Below are 26,232 nucleotides of genomic sequence, written 5' to 3' on the forward strand. Positions count from 1 at the left end.
GAAGGATACTGTCTGTGCCATTAAGGAGGGAAAAAAGGGAGAAAGAAGAGGAGGGGGGGAGTGGCTGGGAGGAGTGTACTCTCCTGTCATGACTCTCCCATGGAACACTGACTGTTGACGTTTGATCGGCAGGCTTGGGACTTGTTTATGAACCCCTCCTCGGCCACCGTTACAACCCGGAGTCACCAGGTTGCTGTCCCGCTGACGACCATGTCTGTGACCACAGGCTTCAGCTACCAGCTCCCTGGAATCACCACAGTAACATATGTGTTTGTTTACAGCCCAGGCTCAGTGCAGCGAGATCCAAGCCCCCCTCATCACATCCCCTCAGTGCTGCCAGGCCCTCGTGGGCCCAAACGGAAACTCTACAGCGCTGTCCCAGGACGCACCTTTATAGTGGTCAAGCCCTACACACCCCAGGGGGAAGGAGAAATCCAGCTTAACCGTGGAGAGAGGGTCAAAGGTAAGTCGTCTGGCTTACTTCATGTTTCTGCATATTTCCAGGCTAAATTTACATCCTTAACCACTGCTTCGTCTTAGCGTTCCAATTTCTAAAACCTTGTCAGCCTCTATCGCCTTCACTGCCAATGCTCATGTTCCCCGGCGAAGTGGACAGTTACATGTGGTTTGCATGACTGTCATAGCGGCTTTGTAGCGGAATAAAAGTAGACCTGTCTGTGTCTCGCACTTGTCAGATACAGAGCACATCATAATTTCACTGTGTCTGGGTGCAAAGCAGTTATGTAATCTCTGAACCTGGAAGTCATTTCAGTGTCGTTTGATATTGACATTGAGAATTATCATTTCATCCACTCTGTAGATGCGTGGTTTTCTGCAGGGGCTTTGCCTTCATGTGTTTGTGTGTGCTTTTGTCTCCATTCACGCTTCATTCAAGACTATGACTGTAATGACGTAGAAGGTAATCTTCATGATATTCCTCTGACCCTGTACTTCTCCCATTCACCTGTGTGTGTGAACCCTGCACCTCTAATGTGGTAATTCCTTCTTGGCCCTGTTTGAATACATTTGACATGTGTCAACAATCTGACTTTAATTGCGTGTATACTTCAAGGAGAGGGCATGAAAATTCAAACAGGTCCTGTGTACTGTTGGTTTGCATACACGCACACCCTCCTTCCTCCTCTGTGAGAGTACTTCCTCTCCATGGACAATTACCTTTGTCCCTTCACTTATCACCTGTCCACAGAAAACCAGCTCCACGTTGACCCTGCACCCTAAATCCTGCCACTTTACATACATCATGCTGGATCAGACTCACATAGTCCTAATGGGGACTCTCCAGTTTGGAGACACAGCTCGTGTTGCTTTCACATCCATAGAGCTAGTAGTCCAAAGCCACGCACAACTCATCAGCTCTACCTGCACACATGTTGAAGCTCTTTCTTTGTAGTTTCCTTATTGTAACTTTAATATAGAAACACTGTCACAAGCGCAGGAATAATAATAATTCAAATGTTTAGCTGAGCAAAGTGGATAATACGTTGTCTGAAACTGTCATGCAGAATTTTTACGACCCAAATATTATAAAAAATGTGATGACTCAACAGTAGCCAGCACAGAGTGCTAAAGGTCATTATGTCACATTGCGGCTAGCCTCTATTCCATTAGCATCAGCAACTCTTTGCAATCCCTCTTCTTTGTGGAAAAAGGACATTTCACATCTGTTTTAATACTTTAATACTTAAAATCACTGCATCTAAAACTGCTATCTGTCCTGCTGTTTTTACCAACACATCTGACTTCTGTTATTTCTAACATGTCAGGCCCATGAACTCTTGGATCTGTCAAGCTGTCCATGGTTGCAATGGTTGAAATGCTTTTCAAAGGAACTCAAATGTTTGATACGCAAGAATGATTGGAAAGATTTTTACAAGCCTACCAGGAGTGATAGGATGACTTTATGTGGCGTACTGTAATTAATAAACAAATTGATGGATGTAAGTTCAGTACCAGTGGGAAAAATAAATGTTTATTCAGTAGTTCAGAAATCTTACCTAAGCACACAGTTACTCACATGACACACACCAGAAGATGTTTCAGTGGCATTTTTAATGAGGCTTTCTAATTTCTTACATAACAAGTTCTAGTATATCTTTGAATCTATACGCCTGCATCTACTGAATGGATCTGCCTTTTGTTGGTGCAGCAGAATCCACAACCCTGCTAATAACATGAACAGTGTTTTCCCATTGTTTTATGTTGACCATGAAGGAAATGAGCTTCCAGACTCATGGCTGCCAGCTCCATGACTCTGCCAAGTAACCCATCTGGCATTGCTATGCAACACTGACCATCATAACCATTACCGTGCTGCATCCACTATAGCTCTGTAGTCCTAAAATTTAAAGTGAGTAATACGCCCTCTATGTCAAAAGCTTTAACCTCTTTGTTAGTGTGAGTTCTATGTAAAGGGGATTTTTGGAAACCACATTTTTTGTTACATATTAAATGTATGTAGTCCTAGCAAGTCCTGGCTTCTTAAGTCCAACCCCCTGGTGTTCACAGGGGCTTGGGCTAAGAAGACCCATGGTTTGATACATAATGTATTTTATATAATATATGAAGGGGTGAAATGAAAACTGAAAGGGCTCAGTTGCAATGATGGACAAGTGGATGCAAGGCAGAAAAAAAAGAGGGAGAGTGATTTATTTCTGTTTCATTTCCCATCTGATTAAAGTGAGAAACAAATCAAAAGGTTGATTAGAGCCAGCTGATGGCACTTCTAATGATAAATTCATTTATTGTTAGATAATTAGCCTTCTTATGCCCCCAACCCCTTCCAACACACAGTCTCTCATCTTCTCTCTCTGTCTCTCTCTCACACACGCACACCCGCATATGCACGCATGCACGCACGCAGACACACACGAACGCACGCACGCACGCACGCACGCACACACACACACACACACACACACACACTATTACTAATTTCTGTCTTATTGTCCTCACACCCTTGTTAATCACCAGCTATACCAGAGGATCATCTTTATGATGAGATCAGACTGGGTAAATCTGTTTTCCCCATGTGATGTGTGTGTTTGTGTCTGTGTGTGTTAGCACAAATCCTTAAACATGTAAGCATTTAGCATAGCTGTCTCTTAGTTTATAGGAGGACATAGACATGCTGTACATGTATTAGTGTGTACATTAATGGATGCCATTTATTTTGTTCTAATGAGAGACAAACTGTAGCAAGTGCCTTATGTATGTTAGTTAATAGTCTTAGTTAACCGTCCCTTTGAGATAAGATTCTAAAAAAATATTTCATAAAAGTTTTTATTTCCAATTTTTTCTAGTAAAGGATGACTCTCTGGACTCACATGGTAATTATAGCTGATCTCTTTCAGTTAGTTTCTAATTTAGTGTCACAATCTTCACAATCTTTCTGCTAACAATGTATAGTAACCTTTAACAATATTCAGACCCCTTCACTTTTTTGTCGGACAAATTTATTTTGGATTGAACACTACAGTGCTCTTTACCTGATTACACCTGATTTCATGTTATGGCGGCTGCTTCTCCTTTGTCATCATACAGTAGATGGAAGTTTAATAAGCAACTTAACTTGAAATCTACAATAGAATGGCTTTGAAAAACTGAACGGGTCAGAATATTTTATAAATATTTTATAAAATTACGAAATAACAATAATAAGTAGCAGTAGTTTAGTAGTTCCATCAATTTAACCTGTTTTAGATACTTTAATATAAATGGCTATAGCGTGAAAATAATATTATAAATATAATAGTCATGTTTTTGTATATTTATGCAATGCTTTATAGCTGACACCACTTACAATGATGATGAGGACGAGTACGCTAATGATGATGCTAATGATGATGCTAATGATGATGCTAATGAAAAAAAAGGTAAGGTGATGAAAGAATGATAACAAAGTACAGTAGGTAAAAGATTCTGAAGAAGGCTAATGTTCATCAGTGCGGGGAAATAATAAAAAAAAAGATGAGATATGTATAGATGACAAATTTCTACTGTACTTTGTCATTATTCATATTAATTTAGAGTAGCCCTGATAGATGCACACACAACCTACAGTACATGTGCAGCGGTTATTGATATTTATGATAGTTGTAGATGATTTAGACTAAATGTATTTTTGATCTCCTCGATGGTCTGCTGTCTGAGAGCAGTGTCTCTAGACAGCTATTGTCTAGACAAACAGCCCGCTGTCCACCATTTAGCAGCCATCCCCCTCCAGCTACAGTACAGTACACAGTCTCAGGTAATGAAATCCATTTGTACTTCTGAACATCCATTGGACTCCACTATGAAAATGGTGAAGATGATGTGTATCAGGTCATGCTGACAGTTGTGTGCTCTTGTGTTGGTGCGCTCCATGGCCACACGCCAACTTCATTGCATTGCCGTCCTCTACAATAATTTATCTGCTTGTTTATTGTCTGTGTGATCTGATCATCTTACCATCCTGGTAAACCTACATACACGCGCATACAGTAGCACCATGTTGGACATACTATGAAGTCATGCATGCACACACAAATACAAACACAGCACACATGGGATCACAATGGGAACAGCTCACCACATGTGTGTATCAACATGCCGGTTCCCCTCAGGAAGCATTAACTGTATGTTCAGGACATTCTTCACCCCAACAAGGTGACACGTTTAAGAGCATGCTTCCGTAACAGTGTATTACAACTCACACACCACATACACCTTTTCCAAACGCCATTATAAATCTTGCAGACAGCCATGAAAATGAAACCAGTGCAAGTAACGTTGAGATTAGACATTCGCAAACATGATTAATGGGGTTTGGCTGCACCAAATGTGTGCAGCATATTAACACTGGTATGGGCTGTGGAGGATATCTGGACTAGCTATACCAATACAAATGTATACTGGGTTTTAATGGATTGTTCCAGGTCTGACTCCACACAGGCTCAGAACGCAGCTATTACTGTTGTTCTGATCTCTGGGAACAAACACGGTATACTGTAGCTCAGCCATTTACTAATGCTGCCATACTGAACTGAAAAATGACTATTGAAGCCATTGTCTGAAAGCAGTTATTCTTCATATCACATTATGAGCCTACTGTAACATTCTCTCTATCAGAAGTACTGGTCACATACTGTACGTATATAGATGTGCATATGCAGTATTTCTGGAAGTCGGCAGCTACATTATACTAACGAAGCAGTGCAGAATGCAATATCTTTTGACCACACAGTTTGCTATTGTTAGGGATAAAATTCTTAAGCATCTGTTCCTAGGCAACAGAAACAACGTGCATTACAGTTCAGACGTGTCATTGCAGAACAAAAAATAAATATCATGAAAGTATGCGTTTACTGTAGTTGCTTTTCAGAAACCGTCCTTTTATGCTCAATACTGGTCTCCTTTTTCTCTTATAATTGGCTACTTGTGATTCAGGTGAGATTAGAACGCATTTAAAAAGTGTAAAAGTTAGACTCACTTGCTTCTCACAGTGATCCTAACGTGAAGTAATTGGACTGCTCTCTGGTAGCAGCAGGACGTTTGCCATGGGTGAAGGACATTTACCTGTTTGCACATATAAACACTTCCTCCTCTTATCTAGAAACGTGTCTGTGAATGCACATGCAAATGCATGCCTGTGTGCGTGCCCTTGTGTGTGTTTGTCTTAGTGTAATTGTCTCCCGCAAGTTAAGTAAACAGCATCAGTCTAGTATTCAGCTACTGTATAAAGGAAAGCTCTCTGTCCATCCTCTGCCCGTGCTCCTTTTCAGCCTGAGGCGAGTTACAGTAATTATTCATATTTTACCATTATTTATATAATTTATAATACTACCTATTTTCTGGCTTTGCGTGTGTGCACGTGCACATGTATGTGTATGTTATCGATCCTGGACAGGTTCACAAGCCCTGGGCAAAGAAGGTTGATGTCCCAGCTAACCTTGTAGCTGTCCAATCAGAGTAGCAGCAGGGTGCAAAGTCCTGCCCACGCACCTACACTACCTGCTCCCTGCTGAACCCGCCACCTGTCCTTACATTACTCTCCCATTCTCTCTTTTTGTTTGCTTTGTTTGTTTATTTTTGTGTATTGTGTTTTATGCCCATACGGTGCACCCCAGTTCACAGAATCGCCCCAGCCTTTTGTGGAAATTAGAACCTGTGCTTGCCTAACATCCATCTAATTTACTGAGATGTAGTTTCAGACAAAATGCTAATAAGAAACAAAGCAGAAACAGCAGTTGCAGAGTTAATCAGTATATAAATAAACATGAGCAGGAATAGTGTTGCATAAACAGTTGCCATCGACAGATGCAGACACACAGAGACACTTACAATACATGCATGTCACTTTGTCTATCATGGTCAAGTTGGAAACAGTGAGGATGGGACTACTCCTGACCTCTAGTGACAACCTGCTTTGCATCAGTGTTGTTGAAATGCACATTCAGCAACAAAGGTTTTGTCATTGGCAATGATAAAGGCTTCAACGCAAAGACTGGTCAGCTGATGGCAGCATGTTCATTCAGCGTAGCATAAAAAGCATCACTTTGTATTGGACACAGTCAAATAATTACAGTAGGTGTGCAAATCATGATCCACCAACTGTTTTTAACCGTTTTATGTACTTAAACTCTTTTGTGTGTTGAAAGAAATGTATTCATGACGTTAGACCAGTACAGTTTGGACTTTTTTCAGTGACATCAGTGCGCTGGAGTAAAAACACAAATAAGACATGGGATTGTGTGAGAGTGAGACAGCCTTTTCCATTTTGGTGTTCACCTGAGGATCAATGCACAATAAGAATAAGATGCAAATAGAAGCAAGGGTGTAAAAGAAACAGAACATCATGGCTCCCCTCAAGCCAGACACACAGGGAGGAGATAAGAAATGAAGAGGAATCCCTCTGAGTCACCCTTGGAGTTTCCACCCGCCTCCTTCTCCCACCACTATAATTTGCAGCACTCCCACCCTTTTGCATTTCTTTTTTTTTCCTCCAGCTTTAGTTTTTTGCTGCACTTTTTCTGACTCTGCTGTCATTCACAAAAGCACAGAATTTCATCTTTTTGTTTTCATTTTTCATTTTGCTTCTTTAATGTTCTTCTCCCTCTCTTGCTTCATATCTCTCTGCCTCTCTCTCTCTCTCCCCCCTCTCCCTGTTGAATACTGATGAGCCAGTGACTGCACCACTCCCTTGTCCTCTTCTAAGGAGAAGTAGTCCTGTGAGGGTGAACTCACAGCAAACCACCTCCCACATTTGACACTGAGCAATGTGACTATCTGTCTGATTTCTTATTTACTAGCTCTCTACTTCATTCAGCGTTGTAGCCACTCTGGGGTCTACTCAGCCTTGTCCATATTACCTTCTTAATTGGCTCCTCTAATTCTTCTTCCTCCATTAGTGTCACTCCATCACTTATGTTGGTTATTGAGCTGTAGATTTCATCATGAATAAATACAATTTATTTTTCTTTATCTACAACCTCATTCAGACATTTACAGGTGTACTTTATGTGGAAGGTTATCCACCAACTCATGTTCATTGTTACACACGCTCATCTCCCTTTTACTTTGCTGCAAAAGTGCATGCGGATGTACAGTATGTGTGTTTGTGTTCACCTTGTTTCATAAAGATGCAACTCTGCGCTCTCTCTATTACCCTAAATTGAAGTGAGGTTTAATAAAGAGTGCAGGAATCTAATAACAGCTGCACTCTGGTTATTGGAATGCTATTCACTCACATCGGTGGCACACATGTGTGCACGTCTGCATCGCCTCTGTTGGTTCAGAAATACCTACTTCAGCAAGTTGACTTTTCACTTGAAATCTTGCTCACTGCTCACACATTTAACAAAGAGTAGTGACACAGTGAACATAAACACGCTTTTTTGTTAAAATCACTAGAGCTTACAGTCAGGTGGGAGGTTTACATAGTGTAACACATGGAGAAGACAAGAGACTAAAAGGCAGAGCACCGATCATTGAGTGAACAGCAGGGAGCAGTAACTGAATGGGGAAAAAAAACTGCCATTGTCTTTTGTCAGACAGCTTTTGCTTCTTTCAGTGTGTGTCTGTGCATGCGAGCCTGTGTGTGTGTGTGGTAGAGGTGTAATTGGATGCTATCACCACTAGAACAAGCTGCCAGGTGTATTTACCGAAGACTTTGCAAATTGCTGTCATCTCCTCACTCTCTCGCTGTCATTCCTTTTATGTCTGCATGATGCAACAGTGAAATAGCAGAAACGCAACTCGCTTCACTTTAAGAGTGATACTTTTTGATATGAAACCACATACAATCTGAAAGCGACACAAGAAAAAGTACAGCCTGAGGTTCGTGAGGCAAGCTGGAAGATTGTTGTTAGAGAGCAGCTACAGTACATGTATTGTAGACTTAGAGGAAGCAGGTTGTCTTAAACATTTTACCATGTACACTTTTTGGCAATGTAATATTTTAGAGTGATTTTAGACTGTTTCTGTCTTTTTTTACAATCTACCAAATGTGCAGAATCCCTGCAGTATTTCATGAAAGTGAATCTGTATGTTGCATAGTGTCGCTGTTTAAATCAGAGTGAGTGCATCAGTGGCAGAAAGCCACCAGCTTCTTTCAGCACAGCTGCATCTTTATTGCCTGGTTATTCAAGTAAATCCAGGAGGTTGAAGCAGCCACCGTTATGTGTGTTGTGACTAGTCTGCTCGGTTTCTCTCTTCTCTCTCACTCGTTTATTCACAACCATTGCCTCAGTTGCCCTCAGTCTGTCTACGAGTGTGTCTGCGTCTGTGTGTGTGTGCGCACAACGAAACAAAGACACTGCATTAAGGAGGATGCAAATGAAAGGCTGAACTCAGAGCATTAGAGCACAGCAGGCCATAAAATGAGCTCAGTCGTTTGTCACATAAACACACGTAGACTCCAAAAAGCTTGTATTGCAGCTTGCAGGCTGGGTGCATGAAGAGTATAAATAGCTCTGCATCCTCACTGGTGCTATTTTTAAACCACGAGTCGTGACTGACTCAACCAAGGGCAAAACTGAAGTAACGCAGACATAGAGAAGAAGACTGTGGCTGACTTTTCACCAGACAGTATCTTCTTCTATGGTCATGAATAAGTGGGCACTTTCCTTTTGTCAGCTTTTATCTGCCTTAAGCCGCTGCTCTTTTCTGTTACTATACAGAGAGGGTGGTCGACAGGAGTTACAGCACACACCCAATTTACTGTACAGCACTGAGCACTGAGCAACCTAAAGGCTGATTCATCCAGTTTAAGCCCATAGTGACTTGTTGTACTGTACATACATCACAAACTGCTCCATGCAGACTTTAGGATCGGACTTAGCGGACTTGAGCTACAAAAAGGAATGGAAGGACATAAATACAGTGTATGTGAGTGTGTACTGTATGTTAATGTGTGTATCTGCAGTGGATACAGTGTTTGCTCCTCCTAGTCTACCTGTGGAGGTGATTATGAATAAGTGTCGCAGATTTCTGTAGTGATACAGTTGGCATACTGTAGGTCTGATCTCAGCAGAGGAAAAGCTGGTGTCCAGCTGAGGTGTTAATTACCTCAAATAATGAACTGTTGTTTTGTTAGGTCCTAGTAGACTGACACAACATGCTTTTCTTCTGTCTCCATTGTTTGCATTAGTCACACTAGTAGCTTAGTGCATTTCCTTTTTATACAGTATGTCTCTTAAAGTACTGTAGCAGTAATACATTGGACAACACCTCAGCTTATCCTAAATAATCCAAAAGACCCAGTAAACCCAGGCTTCACCCTTCCCTCTGTAGGGGAAGGGTGAAGCCAGTAATACTTCTGACAACATGAATACGATTCTTCAGCCACAGCAAACAACTGTTGTACAGTATACGCAGCGTACAGTAGCATTAAGTGATTTTTGTGTCCTACTAAATATTTCCCTTTTACCCAGTTTTGCCAGTGAACCTGTGAATACACTGTTGTCATGCAGTTACAGTCGAATATTTAACACCACAATTGTGAACCCTCCAATGCAGCTTCACTGAATGATTCTGTCATGCTTAGCTGTGGCTCACCTTACCTAGAGGAACAAAAGAGGAGACACAGTGTATTTTCATGCAATTTGTCAACCAAACAACAGCATTTAAGTGACTTCCTGCCATTTGCTTTCTCTGAGCCGACATCTGATTCACAGGGACAGTTCTGGTGCCAACACAGTGCTGGCATGCACCGAAGCATAGTAGCGGTGTCAGGTAGAGGCTACTGACACAGCAGGGAACAGATTGTACATAAATTGCATTCTCTCATGCTCGCTTTTTACTGTCCACGCTCAAAATTCACAATGCATGCACCTATTTAAGTATTCAACATGTACATATACAGTAGTTTATAAATATTTGGGGGTTGTTGTTGTTGTTGTTGTTGTTGTTGTTGTTGTTGTTGTTGTTGTTGTTGTTGTTGTTGTTGTTGTTGTTGTTGTTGTTGTCGTTGTCGTTGTCGTTGTCGTTGTTGTCGTTGTCGTTGTTGTCGTTGTCGTTGTTGTTGTTGTCTTTGGCATTGTGAGGTTTTTAAGCTTGTCGCTTGTCTCTCTTCCCCATCGTGTCAGTGTGTGGGTGTGTGTTTGTGGGGGGGGGGTTCAGTGGCTGTGTGTATGTGTGGGGTTGAATGGGGGCTTGGTCCAAGATCCAAGACAGTGGCTGGGAATTCATTTGGAAATGCAGCTAATGTGACTAGTCGAAAAAGTGGGGAGAGGATAAAGGGTTTAAACAGTAGGAGTTTTCTCTCAGGAGACAGTCAGGGTGAAGCTGTGTTAAGCTGAGATCAGAGAGGGGGATCAGTCTGTGTATCCTCTGTGTGCTCAGTGTCAGGGTTTGTACAGCAGGGAGTCGATAAACAGCGTTCCTTTCTCTAGCATGCTACTTCTCTCTGAACTAGAGCTTAGCCAGACAGAGGTGAGCCGAAGAGGGGTTATGGAAATATTCTGTTTTTACACCTGGACAATGAAAGCGCTTTTGAAATTTTGCTTTTACACATTGCGACGGTGGGTTTGAATTATAACAAGATGTAGATGTAAATATTCAACTTTACTTTTAGAGTATTTTAAATCATTTAAGAATTAAAGTCATCTGTCAGGGTCTTAAAGATATTTAGTCATTTCACTGACAAGTTAATTGACTAATTGGGCTTCATTTGTTACTTACTGTAAGAGAGGCATCTTAAAGTAACATAGGCCTATAGAGTTCTCAGTTACTGACTTGGCATTTGGCAGCAGTTTGACTGGAGCTTTAATATGAAATCTAGGGAGCCTAATGTAAGTGAAGTAATCTGTATGTAGAGCAAGCTGTTGTTTTTTAGAAATTATAGTAAATGGTTGTGTTCTGTAAATAGCTAATTGATTATTTACTAGCATGTCACTTAGGATTAAGCTGACCTGGTTACTCCACATAATACGTCCCTATCCCTGAGTACAATATAGTTTAGAGATAGCAGACTACATCATTTAGCAGGCTGTCTGCTGGCTGCAACATCACTGTCGTATCCTAGCAACCAGTTTAGAAGAAGGGCTCACTCAGGCAAAGCTTCAGTTCCAGCTGGTGATCTCTGAGGATGTGTGTGTGTTACAATAGTTTGCTGGGATAATGGATGGGTGTTGTAGAAATGAGCATGCGGGCTAAGTCCTGCAGGGAAGATCAATATAACTATACATTCATCTCTAATTACCACAGTGTGACTTAGAAGGAATCTCCTTCCTTCCCCTCTGCTATTATCCACTGACACTGCTGCCTCCTCCTTATTGGATCTACTTGTTTTTCTCTACTATATTATTTTTTCTTTACTTCTAAAACTTAGAGAATTAAGCCTACTCGCACTAAAACAAGTGTTTATGGTGTGGTGGTTCATAGTGTTTTCCAATATGTTCTTCCCTTCTCTAGTTCCATTTTCCTTTGTCCCCTGTACACACTCTACTGTATCAGATGACGCTAAATCATAAAACAAAATAAATAGTGGTCCTTTGTACCTATTTTTCCGAAGACATTAAAGCAGAATGAATGAATGAATGCTTGTTTCAATACACGATTCCTAATTTATATTTCCTTCCATTTCCTCTCTCTCTCTGTCAGTGCTGAGTATAGGAGAAGGAGGTTTCTGGGAAGGCACAGTGAAAGGAAGGACGGGCTGGTTTCCAGCAGACTGTGTGGAAGAAGTTCAGATGAGGCAGTTCGATCCACGGCTTGGTAAGACCTCACGATGCACACTATACATCCAAATACAGTGCACTCATAATTCCCAGCAAGCATCACTGTCAGTATTTGAGTTGTAGAGCACTGCATAGCTCTGTCCATGGTGCTGAAAAGTAGTACAGTACACACACTGTAAAGGTTAATATTTTAAGTCTGTTAAACCATACAGTAGGATTTAATTTAGCAGTAATAAAAAAGACAAAATGCATAAATACCCGTTCAGTCGACAAATGTTACAGTAATAGTAAAATAGAACTCTGTTCTCACTGTGTGATCACGGTGGTCTGTACAACCGACAATGTGTGAAGTCATTTGCATTTGAGCGTTTGTGTATATACAGTAGAGGATGAAGGATCAAAAACAAAGCTACAAGTGTTTTTGTGGATTATCCGCCTTAGTTGCACCACCGCCTTAATCAGTACACTATATCAATTATACTGTGACGTTTTGAATTGAGCCCTTTGAAAACATTTGGGAATAGGTCTGATTAATGTGAAATCTGCATGTAGACAGAAAAAGCTATTTTCAAAAGCAAGTTTAGCAGCATGTGAAATGCTTAGAAAATAGGACAGAGGTAAGTTTGTTATAAATATATCCCTCTCCCATGCTTATTTGTCATGCTTCTTCTAGGACATATTTCTGGTGCAGTAAGGGCATTTTCCCTTTTCAACCAATTGTTGAGGGATTGAGGTTACCTTAGAGTAGGTGTGGAAAAATGGGAGAGGCCAGAAGCGCTAAATACCCTATTTAAATGCATTGTGAGTAAAAATGGTGGGAGAGATAGCAAGTGAGGCGGATGGTGGAACCTTACTCGTAAGGTTAGCAAAGTGGACAGAAAGGCCTATTTCAAAATAACTATAATAAGGATTTTGGTGGTACCTCCAGTCTAATGAAGTGCCTGAGCCAAATTCCTCTATAAACAAAGGCGTGTCAGAGAAACTGTTTGGTAGTTAGTTTTAAAAACACAAACTATGAGTATGAAATGAAGTTGTAGCCAGTTCTTGTGGCTCATCCCTGACTATACCTGTATAAAACTGACTGAGAAGCAAACGTCAACACTGCTTGTCATATGAACACCACCGACACCTTTCTCTACCTCCATGTCCCTGGTTTGCAAAATAAATGATCTTAAACATGTAGATTCTGTTTTGATACTTGGAGTTGAAATAATAATAATATTAATATGGTATGGGCACACTGGCTAAGAGGCAATGGACACAGAGGATTAAAGACTGAAACAATGAAAGCAAGTAAGCATCTAAAGCAGACACAGCTTAAACATCATTGACTTGTGGTCATTACCCGTCACCACACAGCTCTTATCTTTCTCAGCATGAACAGCTACTTAAGCCACTTGAGGCCAGCGGTTTATCTGTAACCAGTGCTCGAGGACACAGAGAAGGAAAAAGTCAAATGTAAAATGTAGATGCTACAGGCAGAGAAAAAAGAAAAGTGATGTAACAGGAGGACAGTAAAGCGACGGATGAAGGAAATGAGGGCAAGGGGCAAAGACTATTGATTGAGTTCATTAGAAGTACAGTGAGTGATGTAGCCATTTGTCCGAGCTGCTGCTGTGGGCAAATAGTTAATATGCCTTTGTGTGCTGAGAATGTCTGCGTTAATTACATTATTATAAATCATTTTAGTGGTCTATAAAAATAGAACTCTGCTGTCTGCACAAACACAAATGAAGCCAGAAAGAATTTAACAGCATGGAGATCCACCTTCAGGAACAATAACCTCAGATAATAATTTTGTTGGTCTGTCACACTGGGTTTAGACATTTGCTTTTTTGGGATGCAAAGCTCCCTTAAGGTCCTGGCCCAGCACCAGTGTCATTGTGATGTAAATGTACTAGCGTGCTTCCGATCATTGTCTTGTCACAGGACCCAGTTTCTACAAAGCTTTAGCTCTTGAACAGATGACATTACGCCTTCCTCTAATATACCCTGCTATGTGAGAGGTGTCTGAGGTCAACTCAATAGCTGCAAGGTGCCCGGATCTCAAATTGTTACCCATCCAACACAAATTTCAGAAGCCTGTCCACACTGATGTGCGGCAGCAACAATTGTCTAATCTGTTACCATTGCGTTCCGTCTTGGCATTGTGTTAACACGAACCTGAACTCCCCAGACTAGCAAACTACCTGCTAGTGTCCTCCTAATTCTCCTTAAAGCACTTATTGCCCAAATGTTGTTTAGGCTTCATTTTTGCTAAACAAATATTATCAGTAGGTTGTTATTGTTTTCATACAAAAACTTGTAATTGAAAGCCACAGTAATGCTCTGGAAAATCTTCACCCCACTCCCTTGATACCCACACACGAGTTCGCTGCTGGCTTGTATGTGGAGGAGGTTAATGGCAGATGTTTATCTGCAGTAATGGAGGGGAGACAGTAGTAAGTATAAACTGCTCTTCCCTTTCTAATGATGCTACCAAATTGCCAGGGGCCACCTATTTTGAGCAGTAGCACAATTAATCTACAATATGTTGGGATTTCACATGGCTACAGCTCCAGCTGAAGACACCAGGCCCACCCCTGTCTCCCCTCTAAGCAATCAGAATGTGCCAATATACAGTAGAAGATTCATATGCACGGGCATATGAATCTTCTTATATAATAATCTTACAGTATGTGAATCAGCAATCCATTTTTACTAGCGCTAATATTTTAGCCTTTATTTTTCTGAGTGGACCCTGCGGCCCTCAGATGTCTATATAAGTATACACACTGAGACACTCAGCCTATTAATGCCAGTTTTCCCTCTGTGATGGGATAAGCATTTTTATATTTTAACAAGCATGCAAACTTTTTTTCTTTTCCCTTTGTGCGAGCTCACTCAATTGCCTGGCTCTCTCTCTCTCTCCTCACACCACAGCGGAGTTGAATGACTCACAGCCGCATGAATCAGCCCAGTCAGATCCATCCCGAGCTATTTTTAGCCAGCCCATTAAGAAGTTTTGGAGTGTTTCTGCACTCACTTAGAATGCTTAAACATCAGCATCGCTGCTGCAGCTGAGGCTGACGTGGGCCGAGCAACTTGAGGGGTAGGGCGTAAAAGAGGGCTAGATGGATGGGTGAAGAAATCGCTCAGGAAGTCATACGGTGAAAACTACATCGCTGCTTCTTTTTTTTTCCATTTTATTCTCCTTTTACATACTGTGTGATAGTGTGGTAGTGAAGTGATAGTTATGCTACCGTGAGCTTCCGTGCATGTTAGTGTTTTGCTAATTACCAACCAAATTCTTCACCCTCATACAAATTTTTGAATCTACTTTCATGTTCATAAAAGGCATTCAAACTGTAGACATGTTGGTGACACCTCTTTTTTTTATGAAACCTCTTCTCTCTGAAGAGACAGGAAGTCACTTTTAATTGCCCTGTGTTAGTTTGAACCCTTTTAGATTTCGTACATGCATTTGGTAGAGGGGTTGTTGTGCTTTGGTAAGTAACGTGTGCCTGACAAATTTAATATAACCGGTATGCAACAAATCTAATTTAAGTATAAAGAGCACAAATATTGCTTTCATCCCCAGTGTGTCCTCTTTCTTGCCCTTTGCTGTTAATAGACTCCCAAAGCATCAATTCTGTATTTTACACCTTATTGTTCAGATTTATTCAGTCATAGTTTTAATGTTTTCAGGGGGTAATTTGAGCAAGTGCATAAAAATTGCCAACAGAAAAGCAATTACCTTTCAATGACAAACTGCTCTCAGTTAGGTTCTCTCAGATGCCGTAAATTAGTCAGTACAGACCCAGATTGTAAATCAAGTAGATAGTGAGTTCAATTCGTAACTCTCTAGTGGCAACTTGTAAATGCAAAGTGAGTATGCAAATGCTGACACCACAGTGAACTGCATGTGCATGGGCATGCAAATGGACGGGCTGTCTTACGCGTGTGTGCACACGCACGCGCCTCAATTATTCTGTGTGGAGTCAGCAGATAGATTAGCATAGCCAACTAATCCATCTTATTAGAAAGGCGGAGCAAGAGGGGGAGAGAGAGAGTAAACCACTGGTTGGAAGACATGTTTTTGGCATTAAGGTTTAGCTGAGTCAGTGTTACGGACTGACGGTTCAAGAGGAGTCCGGCTGGGGGGAAAAAGCACCTCTGCAGTGACATGTCACGAGATGTGAGCATTGTTTGCTGCAGCCAAGAGATGGCCACTATCTCTACTTTTCATCATAGGTTCGGTCGATCCGGCCCCGTCGTTTCTCACTCACTGGAGGACAGGTCCATATCAAATCATAATAGATGGCAATGCTATTAGAACAATAAATCACAGCTGAATCAGGCCTCACAGTGGAGCAGAGACATATCACGTTTGACAGGGGCCGCGCTGGATGACATCAGGTCAGACGCACGAATAAACGAGCGTCTACACACGCAGGCTGCTGCATTTCTCACTGAAAGCCTGTTTCACACTGCCATGGCTGCTCCTCCACAGCGTGTTTACCTGTAGCTCTTAAAGGAATCTGCAGGCTTACTGCATCATTCTGTGGATCCACTGGATCCACAAAATGCTTGCTCTTTAAGCAGGAAGCACCTGATTATATGTCCTGATAGTCAGTCACCACTGATGGCCAGGATTCACTGTTGGATGCGTTTGTTCCTGTACTGAGCACATCTACGCGTTATCCTCCCTTCGCTAGACTACGCGTATGTCCTTCCACTCTAACAAAGCTGAGGTATTTATAGGCGTTGGTCTCTGCCTCTGATACACGGTAACAACAAGCTCTGTGAAGGAAGAAATCAAACTGGCAATACTGAGGAGAAGGCAGAAAGACAAAGAAGGAAACCAGAGGAGCAAACATGCAAAACATAGGCTGGAAGCTGAAACGGAATGGGACCAGCAATCGCGTCCTTTGTGAAAACGGTGTTAAAATCTTTTGAAAAGCTGGCTGCTCAAAATGGACATTTCTGGATAGCTTTTAATAATCTCATAGTGAGGATGAGGAGGCGGCGTGGCCCAGCTCTCATCACTGATACAAGCTGGAGGACAGACCAGGGGAGGGGTTAAAGGACAACCACCAGCCGGAACAATGGACTGTTGTCCTGTGTTGGTGTCGGATCTGCCTGTGATGTGTAGCAGGATAGATGGAGTGGTAACAGTGGTGAAGGCAGAGCAACCCAACTCCAAATGTCACCAACTGTATTGGGGTAAGTCACTCTGACATGTTCTGTCATTAGCACCTGACTAGGCAGCTACCGTGTAGTAAAATAGCTTTCAATGGTAAAACGTTGTTAACATAAAACATAAAATAGCCTTCTTTACCTTTTATTTGAGCATTAGATGACATGTACTGTAGTAAACTACAGTCTTTGTCTGAAACATTCAGTTTTTGCGGGAGAAGTGGAGGGTGTTTGCTAGGTGTCATAGCACATGCAGTAATGGCTGTATATATATATATATATATATTTAGTATATATAGAGAGATGATATATAGCTATATATATATAGATATATATATATATTAGATATATATATATAATAGATATATATATATCTATATATATATTATATATATATAGATATATATATTATATATATATATATATATATATATATAATATATATATAATATATATATATATATTATTACAGTTATAAAGTATTTCGCTTTTTAATGTCCACCTTGTTGACAATTGAAGGTTTTATCATCTACTGTAAGTAGCTTTTCCTTTGGGTCATTTTACTCATCTTTGCATGTTTTAGGTGAAGCAGGAAAGTAAAAGCAATCTATCATTTTAACATACAGTACAGGGTCTATGGAATACAGCTTAGCTTTTTACAATTTATTTTTTGCCATGACTGTTAATATTAGATCTCATCTTAAGATTTAATGCAAAGCTATTCAAACCATAACAAATGTCTTTTACTGTACTTGCAGTTTTGTTTCCTTAGTCTGTCCTCATTTCATTTGACACCTTTATTAAAATGAGGGCAAAAAGGAAGATTTCCACACTAACAATACAATAAATAGTTCACAATGCGTCAAGAATAGGATTTATCTACAACTTTAATAAAACCTTTTGTCAGTGAGTTGTTTTTTAATGGTGACAGGTTAGAAAGATACAGGCTATTCTTTCAACCTGTTTATACTGTCCTTTACCTCCCCACTCCCTCTGTTTTGTCTCCCTCTCACTCGTCTGTTTAATCTCTCCTCCCCATCTTCCCACTCAAATATTGTTTGTGTGTTTTTAGTTTTTTCATCGTTCTCCTTTTGTTCTGACACTCCTACCTCCCCGCTTAACTATCACCTCACATTCATTATATTATGCTCATGTTTGAAGACAAATTGGCTGAGAAAAATATTTGGTGGTGCATCATAACAGTGTATAATAACTGTGTACAAAGAAAAAAAAATAAAATTCTTATCCAGTAATTGTTTAGTAGAGACGAGAAATAAAAGGATGGGCATACATGTACGGTAGGAGCATGAAATGATGGAAGAAGATAAAGACAATGAAAACACTTATCTCCAGTGCTTTGTGGAGCATGGGTAGCCTTGAGTCCACTTGGATCTGTGGAATGACAGGTGCTATGTTTGTCTCACTGCACAAAAGGGAGAGACAGAGGCTGCGAGTTCGTCTTTATTTCCCTTCACCAGATGGATCTCTCACAGCTTGTGTGGGTCTTGGGAAGCTGTTACACCAGCATTGTTTGGATTAATTTAAAGTGTTTTAGCATTCAAGGTGTAGTGGTTCCCCGCAGTTTACTACACCCCCTGCTTCGTCTTCTATCCACGTTGTTCAGGAGATTAACATACACAACATGACTGAGGAGGCACAGAGAGGGAGAAGGAGAAAAGGAACAAGGGGAAAGGAGAGCGTGTGGAAGGCAAAAATTAAAAAGTCAATGAAGCTCACTTGATAAGACAGAGAGCGTGTGTGTGTGTGTGTGTGTGTGTGTGTGTGTGTGTGTGTGTGTGTGTGTGTGTGTGCAGCTCTTATCAGTAGCAAAGCAGCATAGGTTAATTCTCATTCAGCCGGGTTCAGAGAGGCTGTGCATGTGTTGGGGAGACAGAGAGACAGATGTGGCTCTCATGTCCTTCAGACAAGGAGAGTGAAGGTGTAACAATTTGTCGGTAATGGAGAACCGCTGTGGGCTAACACATGGACGTTTACTGCAGAACGCTGAGGTATATAACACACTTAACATGGTGCCAGGAAGAGCTGCTGCGTTAGACCATGACATAAAATCTTATGTGGTCAATATACTTTCATCTGATCCGTAACACATGATTCCACAGTTATTGCAGACACAGCTTCAATTCTCACAATTTTTATGGATGAGTTGATGAACACAAAACTTTTCAATGACAAATAGAAGCCGTTCAATCAGAGGTGAAAACGGTTTCTAGATCAAGAGATAAAAGCATTTGAACCTCTAAAAGTAAAAAAATGCACTGTATAGTTACGGTAATAGTTATTGTTGCATTTTTTAATACAAAAGAAAGTCTGCAAATAGTTTCTAGTTATGTGAAATGGAAAACCATTTTTTACATTTTTACATTACATTTTACATTTTTTACAGGGATAGAAATCTTAGTTTTTGCAGTAAATTAAAAAGCCTTAATATTAAAAATGTGAGATGCTCAGTCTTATAAAAATAAATGCATTTAAAGAAATCTGTTTTCCTAAGAAGTGAACACTTGAAGTTTGTAGCAGCACAGTTCACCTCAAGGCAGTTGTGGCTGAGGATGTTTATCATTGTAGTACTTTAACATATTTGGCTAATCAGATTTTAGATAGTTAGTTTAACACACTGCCAGATGAACTGTGATGTGGATCAATTATTTATGCGCAGACAGCCCGAGGAGCTATTAAAGAAGCATGTTTGTGTTACTTCCATCTGTGTTTCTATCATTAGATGCTGCATCTTCTGTTTAATGAAAATGCCCTTTTCTCCAAATGTCTCACATTCAAGGCCGCCTTCTTGTGCACTCTTCTTTTTGTTGCCTCTCTCTTAATATGATACTGTTGTGCTTGTTCTAGTATTTAGTGATTTTATATTTTTTATTTGTTTGTACTTTTGATCTTAAATACTGGAGACAGGAACTAAATGTTTCATATATTTATTTAATGATATAAAATGAAATACCAAGTAGCACAAATACTGTAGGTTCACAATTGCCCAAGCATATTCTCATTTTCACTCATATTTTCATTTTCACTTTTGACAGCCCAGATGTTAAAATGACACAAACTCACACCCATCTTACAGTATGCTAAACTGCTGCCGCAAGGTGGAACAGACATTAAAGAAATAAAATATATATATAATTATATTTTACGTTTCACATAAATAAGGATTCTTGTAAACTTTTATCATAATGTTTGTCAATTTAACAACAGCCTTTACATATAGTGAATTTCCTGTGTGTGTGTGTGTGTGTGTGTGTGTGTGTGTGTGTGTGTGTGTGTGTGTGTGTGTGTGTGTGTGTGTGTGTGTGTGTGTGTGTGTGTGTGTGTGTGTGTGTGTGTGTGTTGTTTTTCCTTTGACGGGAGCAAAAGCCATGTTTTTCCTGTCAAGGTGAGGCCATGTCAACAACATGGGTACATTTGGCCGGTCCCCACAAGTTTAAAGATCTTTTTATGTTTTTATGGTCAAGATGTAATTTTAGGGCTGAGGTTAGAATTGAGGTTTGGTTCGAATTAGAAGATGTGACGTTTGCCTTCAGTTGTGATGGTTAGGATTAAGGTAAGGGGCTAGGAAAAAACACAGTGTGTGTGTGTGTGTGTGTGTGTGTGTGTGTGTGTGTGTGTGTGTGTGTGTGTGTGTGTGTAGTGTGTGTGTGTGTGTGTGTGTGTGTATGTGTGTGTGTGTGTGTGTGTGTGTGTGTGTGTGTGTGTGTGTGTGTGTGTGTGTGTGTGTGTGTGTGTGTGTGTCCTATAGCAGATGGAGTCCAAGAGTGTGAAATTCAGCTCATTCATCACAAGTGTCATCTATTTTGTACAGCCCAGGAGCATCTAAAGGCAGGACCCTAATAGCAGAGATAACCTCAACTCCACTTCCATCTATCTTTTTCTTTCTTTATATCACACACACACACACACACACACACACACACACACACACACACACACACACACACACACACACACACCACTCCACTCTCATACCAAACACTGTCAATGTGCATATTTGCACTAAGCAAGTCCCAAAATTATTTAGCATTTTGGCTGATTCAGTTTTTCTTTTGTCCTTTAACGCATTTGACACATGCGTGTGCGTGCCTTTGCTTGTGTGCACACTTGTGTGTAACTTCAGTAATGACTCATTCTCTAATCATATCGCCAAACTTTGTGATACCCACACACTTTTGATCAGTGTATAATATTCATTTTCATGTAATGGGTCCAAATGTTAGACCACGTATAAAACAATTTGGCTTCTTTTTTCAGCTCGAGAAAGAAATTAACATCTAACAGTCAGAGAAATTAAGATTCTAAGATTCACACTGTAATGCTCCTGGAGGATGAGGAAAATAAAAACAGAATTACAACAGACAAATGAACAAAACAAGCAGAGAGGTAAAAGCTAAAGAGCGTTGGCTGTAAGGGTCAAAGCAGCTGAAAATACAGTCGGTTTTTTTTCTGTTGCACTGTCAAGTGTCAGTTAATGCAGTCATCAACGCTTGAAGTTGTTCTCAGCTGACAGTCTATCAATCACACACAGTCAGATGGACAGGCTAAAGTGGATTTGAGGATGCCAACCACTTCAACTCTGCTCACCTGCTTTGATCTGTTCCCCTTTGCCATCGTTACATGCCCCTCTCTCACATATACAGGACATCTCAAACAGCTGATGCATCGCTTTTATTAGACAACTGACAGTAGAGTGTGACAGAAACCTCTTCAAACCAGCTTCTTTAGACCAGCTTTAGATTATTTTGAATCGGATAATGATCATATTGTGTCCTTACTTCATCATATCTAACGTGCATTCCTGGCAATTTCTAGATCGGCTCATGTACTAAACACAATGTTTTAATGTGAAGCATTTATTCATTTTCATAGACATTTTACAGTTCGTGGGTCTGCATAATAATATAATGTGGAAGTCACTGTACAGCATGTATTCTGTTTTGCAGAGACTCGGGAAGACCGCACAAAGAGACTGTTCAGACACTACACTGTGGGATCCTACGACAACTTCACCTCGTACAGGTACAGCCCCATGCACCGTCTGTGTATACATGTGTACCTTTTAATGCATTATTTTGACATAGTGCATTAAAGTAAATGTGAAAAGCGGCTTAAGAGCTTTGGAGCTGCTGCCACCTAAAGATGACACACTGCCAGTGCACCCAGTCCTAACATCATGTACAGTTTTGCATAACTGTTAGTGTGAGGTTCTGTTACAGGCACGTGTGTGGAAAAGTGTACATGATTCTATTCTCTGGTCACATGCCTTTTAGGATTTTTTTTTAGGATTATTATATATATTATATTATTATTATATTATATATATTTCTAATAAATCTCTTACTGGTTTGAGTCTCCTTCCAAGTTCTCACTACCTCCAGCCTTGAGTTGACATTCATGTGGAAAGGATTTTTCTTCACTTTCTCTAAACTAGATTTGTTAGTGAAGAGGGAAGAAGCATGTTAGAGGCTTTTGTTGTAATGCAAAAAAAGTCAGTTTCAGACAGAGGACACATCATATCCTTGCACTTTCTTTTTTTATATTTTTCAAAATGCCAGGTTCTTCCATTCTGTGTTTTAATTGGATTAAATGTCAGCTGTGTCACTAGAGCTCCTGGTTGTTGGAAGGACCGTTACTACAGACTCCACCCTGAGATAGTTACACACAATACATGGAACCTATGGCTTACTCTATATAGTTTTGTTTAGAAGTGATAGCGACTACATTTAGACCTAGCAACAGCAGAAAATAATTCATATCCATGTTGCTAAGCAAAAATGAACACTACGCAAAATAACTGTTTCAGCAGATGCACAAAGCTGTAAGACTTTCTGAATACAAACATAACAAGTACACATCAGGTTGATGTGGCATGATGAGAAATACAGTATTTTTATAGTTATTCGCTATTTTGAATAATAATTCCTCTAATATATTAGGTGTGTAGGCAGATTGGACAGTTTGGACTGTAAGCGCATTGCATTAAAACAACATTCAAGCACAAAGCTGAGATGAAAGCACACTCAATACAAGTATTTCGATACAGTAGGTCTTAGCCAGCATTTATATTCGGTGCATAATTATGCATAATTAAAGAAGAAGTGGGTAGGTAGCGTTCTATGAAACCAAATGTTTGACCTCCATCCTGCAGAAAGGTCTGTTATGGGTCTCGTGGCTCCGACAGCAGGAGCTCTGTGTCTGCTGGGTAAGTCTGAGAGGATGAAGTAGAACTAATGCAGACGATCGACTGAGTTACAGCCTGAACACTTGAGGTAGGGTGACAGGGAGTTAATTACTATGAAGGTAAATAATAATGATTATTATTATAATACTATTAGAACAGAATTCCTGTTGTGTGGCTAAGATATACAGGCTGTATATGAATATGAATATTTTACAGTCTGTCTGTTTAGAATCCATTAAACTAATATTTGCTTTAATTTTAAAGGCTGCTTTACTGACTTTGCGCTGGTTTTGACTCTAGCCGTCTAACAGTCTCCACTCCTAAACACCTAGAAGAAGCAGACGGTGATTAAGTGCCCTCGTTTTGGTTCCTCTACAGTTATTCAGGGATAATATCACATCAAAGACATTTCTGTCATTTTCTCTAGCCTCATCAAGTCCTCATCACCCTCCTCAGCTTCAGTCTCATCTGAAGGATCAGCTAGAAGATTGATTCACTCTTGGGCTTTATCTAGCTTTAAGCATAAGGACTCTCTCACCCTTTTTCTTACCTGTGTGTGTGTGTGTGTGTGTGTGTGTGTGTGTGTGTGTGTGTGTGTGTGTGTGTGTGTGTGTGTGTGTGTGTGTGTGTGTGTGTGGTTGGGGGGGGGGTTGGGTGTGTGCCTCCATCTCCTCCCACTCAAGCCCCTTTGACTGACCCTCTTTACTCTCCTGCGCTCTCTCTTTGTGTTAGTGAGGATGGTGTTGGATTCATACCTGCTCTCCCTCCATTATCTCCTCCACAGTGACTATATCATAGAGGAGAAAAATGCTGTTTTACAGAAGAAGGAAAATGAAGGGTTTGGCTTTGTCCTCCGCGGAGCCAAAGGTGAGATACACACACAAACACACATTTGACCTAAACATTCACTGCCTTCACTGCGTGCGCGAGTGTTGATGTAAGAGGAATTTGTTGATCTGAGTCACCGAGTGCAGCTCAGCCTGTGCCGCTACTGAGTCAACAGCACGGCCAGCTTTGGTCAACAGCGTTTGTATACTCAGATGCACTCGTGCCGTGTGTGTGCGTGCCTGTGCACACACGCCCGCATGGTTGTGTGCGTGTGAGTGCACGTAGCCCCTTTGGTGGCGTCATCCTTGGCTGAGCTGTCAGCTAGCTGTCCCATCTGTTCCTCACACATGGTGTTCAGCTTTAGTAGAGACACCCTCCTCTTTCCTCTCCTGCCGTTTTTTTTTTTTTTCTCATCGTGTTGCTGCGTGTCCTTGTTTTTGTTCCTTTCTGCTGTACTCCTTCACATCCTGTGCGTTATTCTCTCCAAATATTTATGCAGTCGCTTTTCTATCGTCCACATGTCAACTGAAATCACGTCCCTACTCATCTCCAGCAAATACATTTCACCCATGCATGGGCCAGCTCCCTGCTTGGGCTGGTTACCGTGGCAACCTGTCTCAGGCACTTTGCCAGAATTCTGAGTGAGTGTGTTTTACTGCTCCACCACAGTACCATGGTTCTTGGACCACCATGCTCCCTTTACTCACTCGGGCTTTTACTCCACAGTGCCTTTAAATGCACACATTGCAGTTCACTTAGTGATTCTCTGAAAGACCTCATGTGTCAGTGATTTAGTTGGATTTGTTCCAAGATTAAATGGAGTTTGTGGTAACACTTAACAGAGTGTCTTTGTGTGCTTGTGCGTGTGTGAGGGTGTTCGTATGCGTCTTGAAGTGAAGCATAATAAATCTACTTTAAGTAAAGCTAAGAAATAATCATGAAAAATTATTTAATGTCTGTTAAGAAATTCATGGGGGAAAGATTTAAAGCAAATGGCTGCATTTTTCAAATATTCTAGGCAGCTTCTAAAACATGTTCTGCTTGTGATCTTGTCGTAGCTTCAAAGTGGCAAAACAAAAGGAGAAACATTTTTAGTTAAATGTAAGATATCTGGGTGTTCTCTGTGATTTTTCTCAGCTGAGACTCCAATTGAGGAGTTCACCCCAACGCCTGCGTTTCCTGCTCTGCAGTACCTGGAGTCTGTGGATGTGGAGGGAGTGGCCTGGTGGGCGGGTCTTAGGACAGGAGACTTCCTCATCGAGGTAATTAAGAAAATGCGTAATGGCCTTGAAAAAATGTGACATTTTGTATTGCAAGAGTTAGTTGAAATTAGTGAATATTAGCGACCAATAAAAAAGTATTTCTTTAAAATAAACCATGGTGTTTTGCATGAGGAGCAGCCTCTATAGTTCTATGTGTGTGTGTTTTCCTCTAGGTCAACGGGGTGAATGTAGTGAAAGTGGGCCATAAGCAGGTGGTGTCCTTGATCCGGCAAGGTGGCAACAGGCTGCTGATGAAGGTGGTGTCAGTCACACGCAAACCTGAGTCAGAGGAAGTCGTTCGCAAGAAAGGTAACCATGAGTAGAAGGGAAAAGCACATCCTCGTTGTTTAGAAGTTCCGGCTAACACATTTCAACCTGTCCTGTTAAATCAATGTCGTATGAGGATTGTTAAAGTCTCAGTTTTTGGTAAATACATGCATTTGCAATAATTGAAATGGAACATGCTCTACTAATTATATATTAAGGATTTATTAGTAATGGTGTATTGATGGCTCATAGTGGTTTAACATGGTGCATGAAATCTCTCATTACTGTAGATGTCTTAGTCATACATTTATGAGCTTTC

General features: G+C 40.7%; 1 protein-coding gene across 10 annotated transcripts in view; it reads left to right on the forward strand.

Moving 5' to 3' along the window:
* shank3a (SH3 and multiple ankyrin repeat domains 3a) overlaps window positions 1-26,232 on the forward strand; it is a 116,742-nt gene that overhangs the window by 72,840 nt on the left and 17,670 nt on the right. For 7 of the 10 annotated variants that reach the window (XR_005897851.2, XM_041071335.2, XM_041071336.2 and 4 more), the window contains 9 exons: window positions 282-463; window positions 896-919; window positions 2,992-3,030; window positions 3,321-3,347; window positions 12,100-12,213; window positions 22,319-22,394; window positions 24,341-24,423; window positions 25,522-25,646; window positions 25,820-25,955. Coding sequence is in view for 9 of the 10 variants with exons in the window: in XM_041071335.2 (XP_040927269.1) it covers window positions 282-463; window positions 896-919; window positions 2,992-3,030; window positions 3,321-3,347; window positions 12,100-12,213; window positions 22,319-22,394; window positions 24,341-24,423; window positions 25,522-25,646; window positions 25,820-25,955 (806 nt within the window). In the remaining variant the exon portion in view is untranslated. The remainder of the gene's footprint in view (window positions 1-281; window positions 464-895; window positions 920-2,991; window positions 3,031-3,320; window positions 3,348-12,099; window positions 12,214-22,318; window positions 22,395-24,340; window positions 24,424-25,521; window positions 25,647-25,819; window positions 25,956-26,232) is intronic. The other 3 variants (XM_041071339.2, XM_029154851.3, XM_041071338.2) reach the window with 2 other exon arrangements.

This window comes from Betta splendens, chromosome 6, assembly GCF_900634795.4.
Source record: "Betta splendens chromosome 6, fBetSpl5.4, whole genome shotgun sequence".
Classification (NCBI taxonomy): Eukaryota; Metazoa; Chordata; class Actinopteri; order Anabantiformes; family Osphronemidae; genus Betta; species Betta splendens.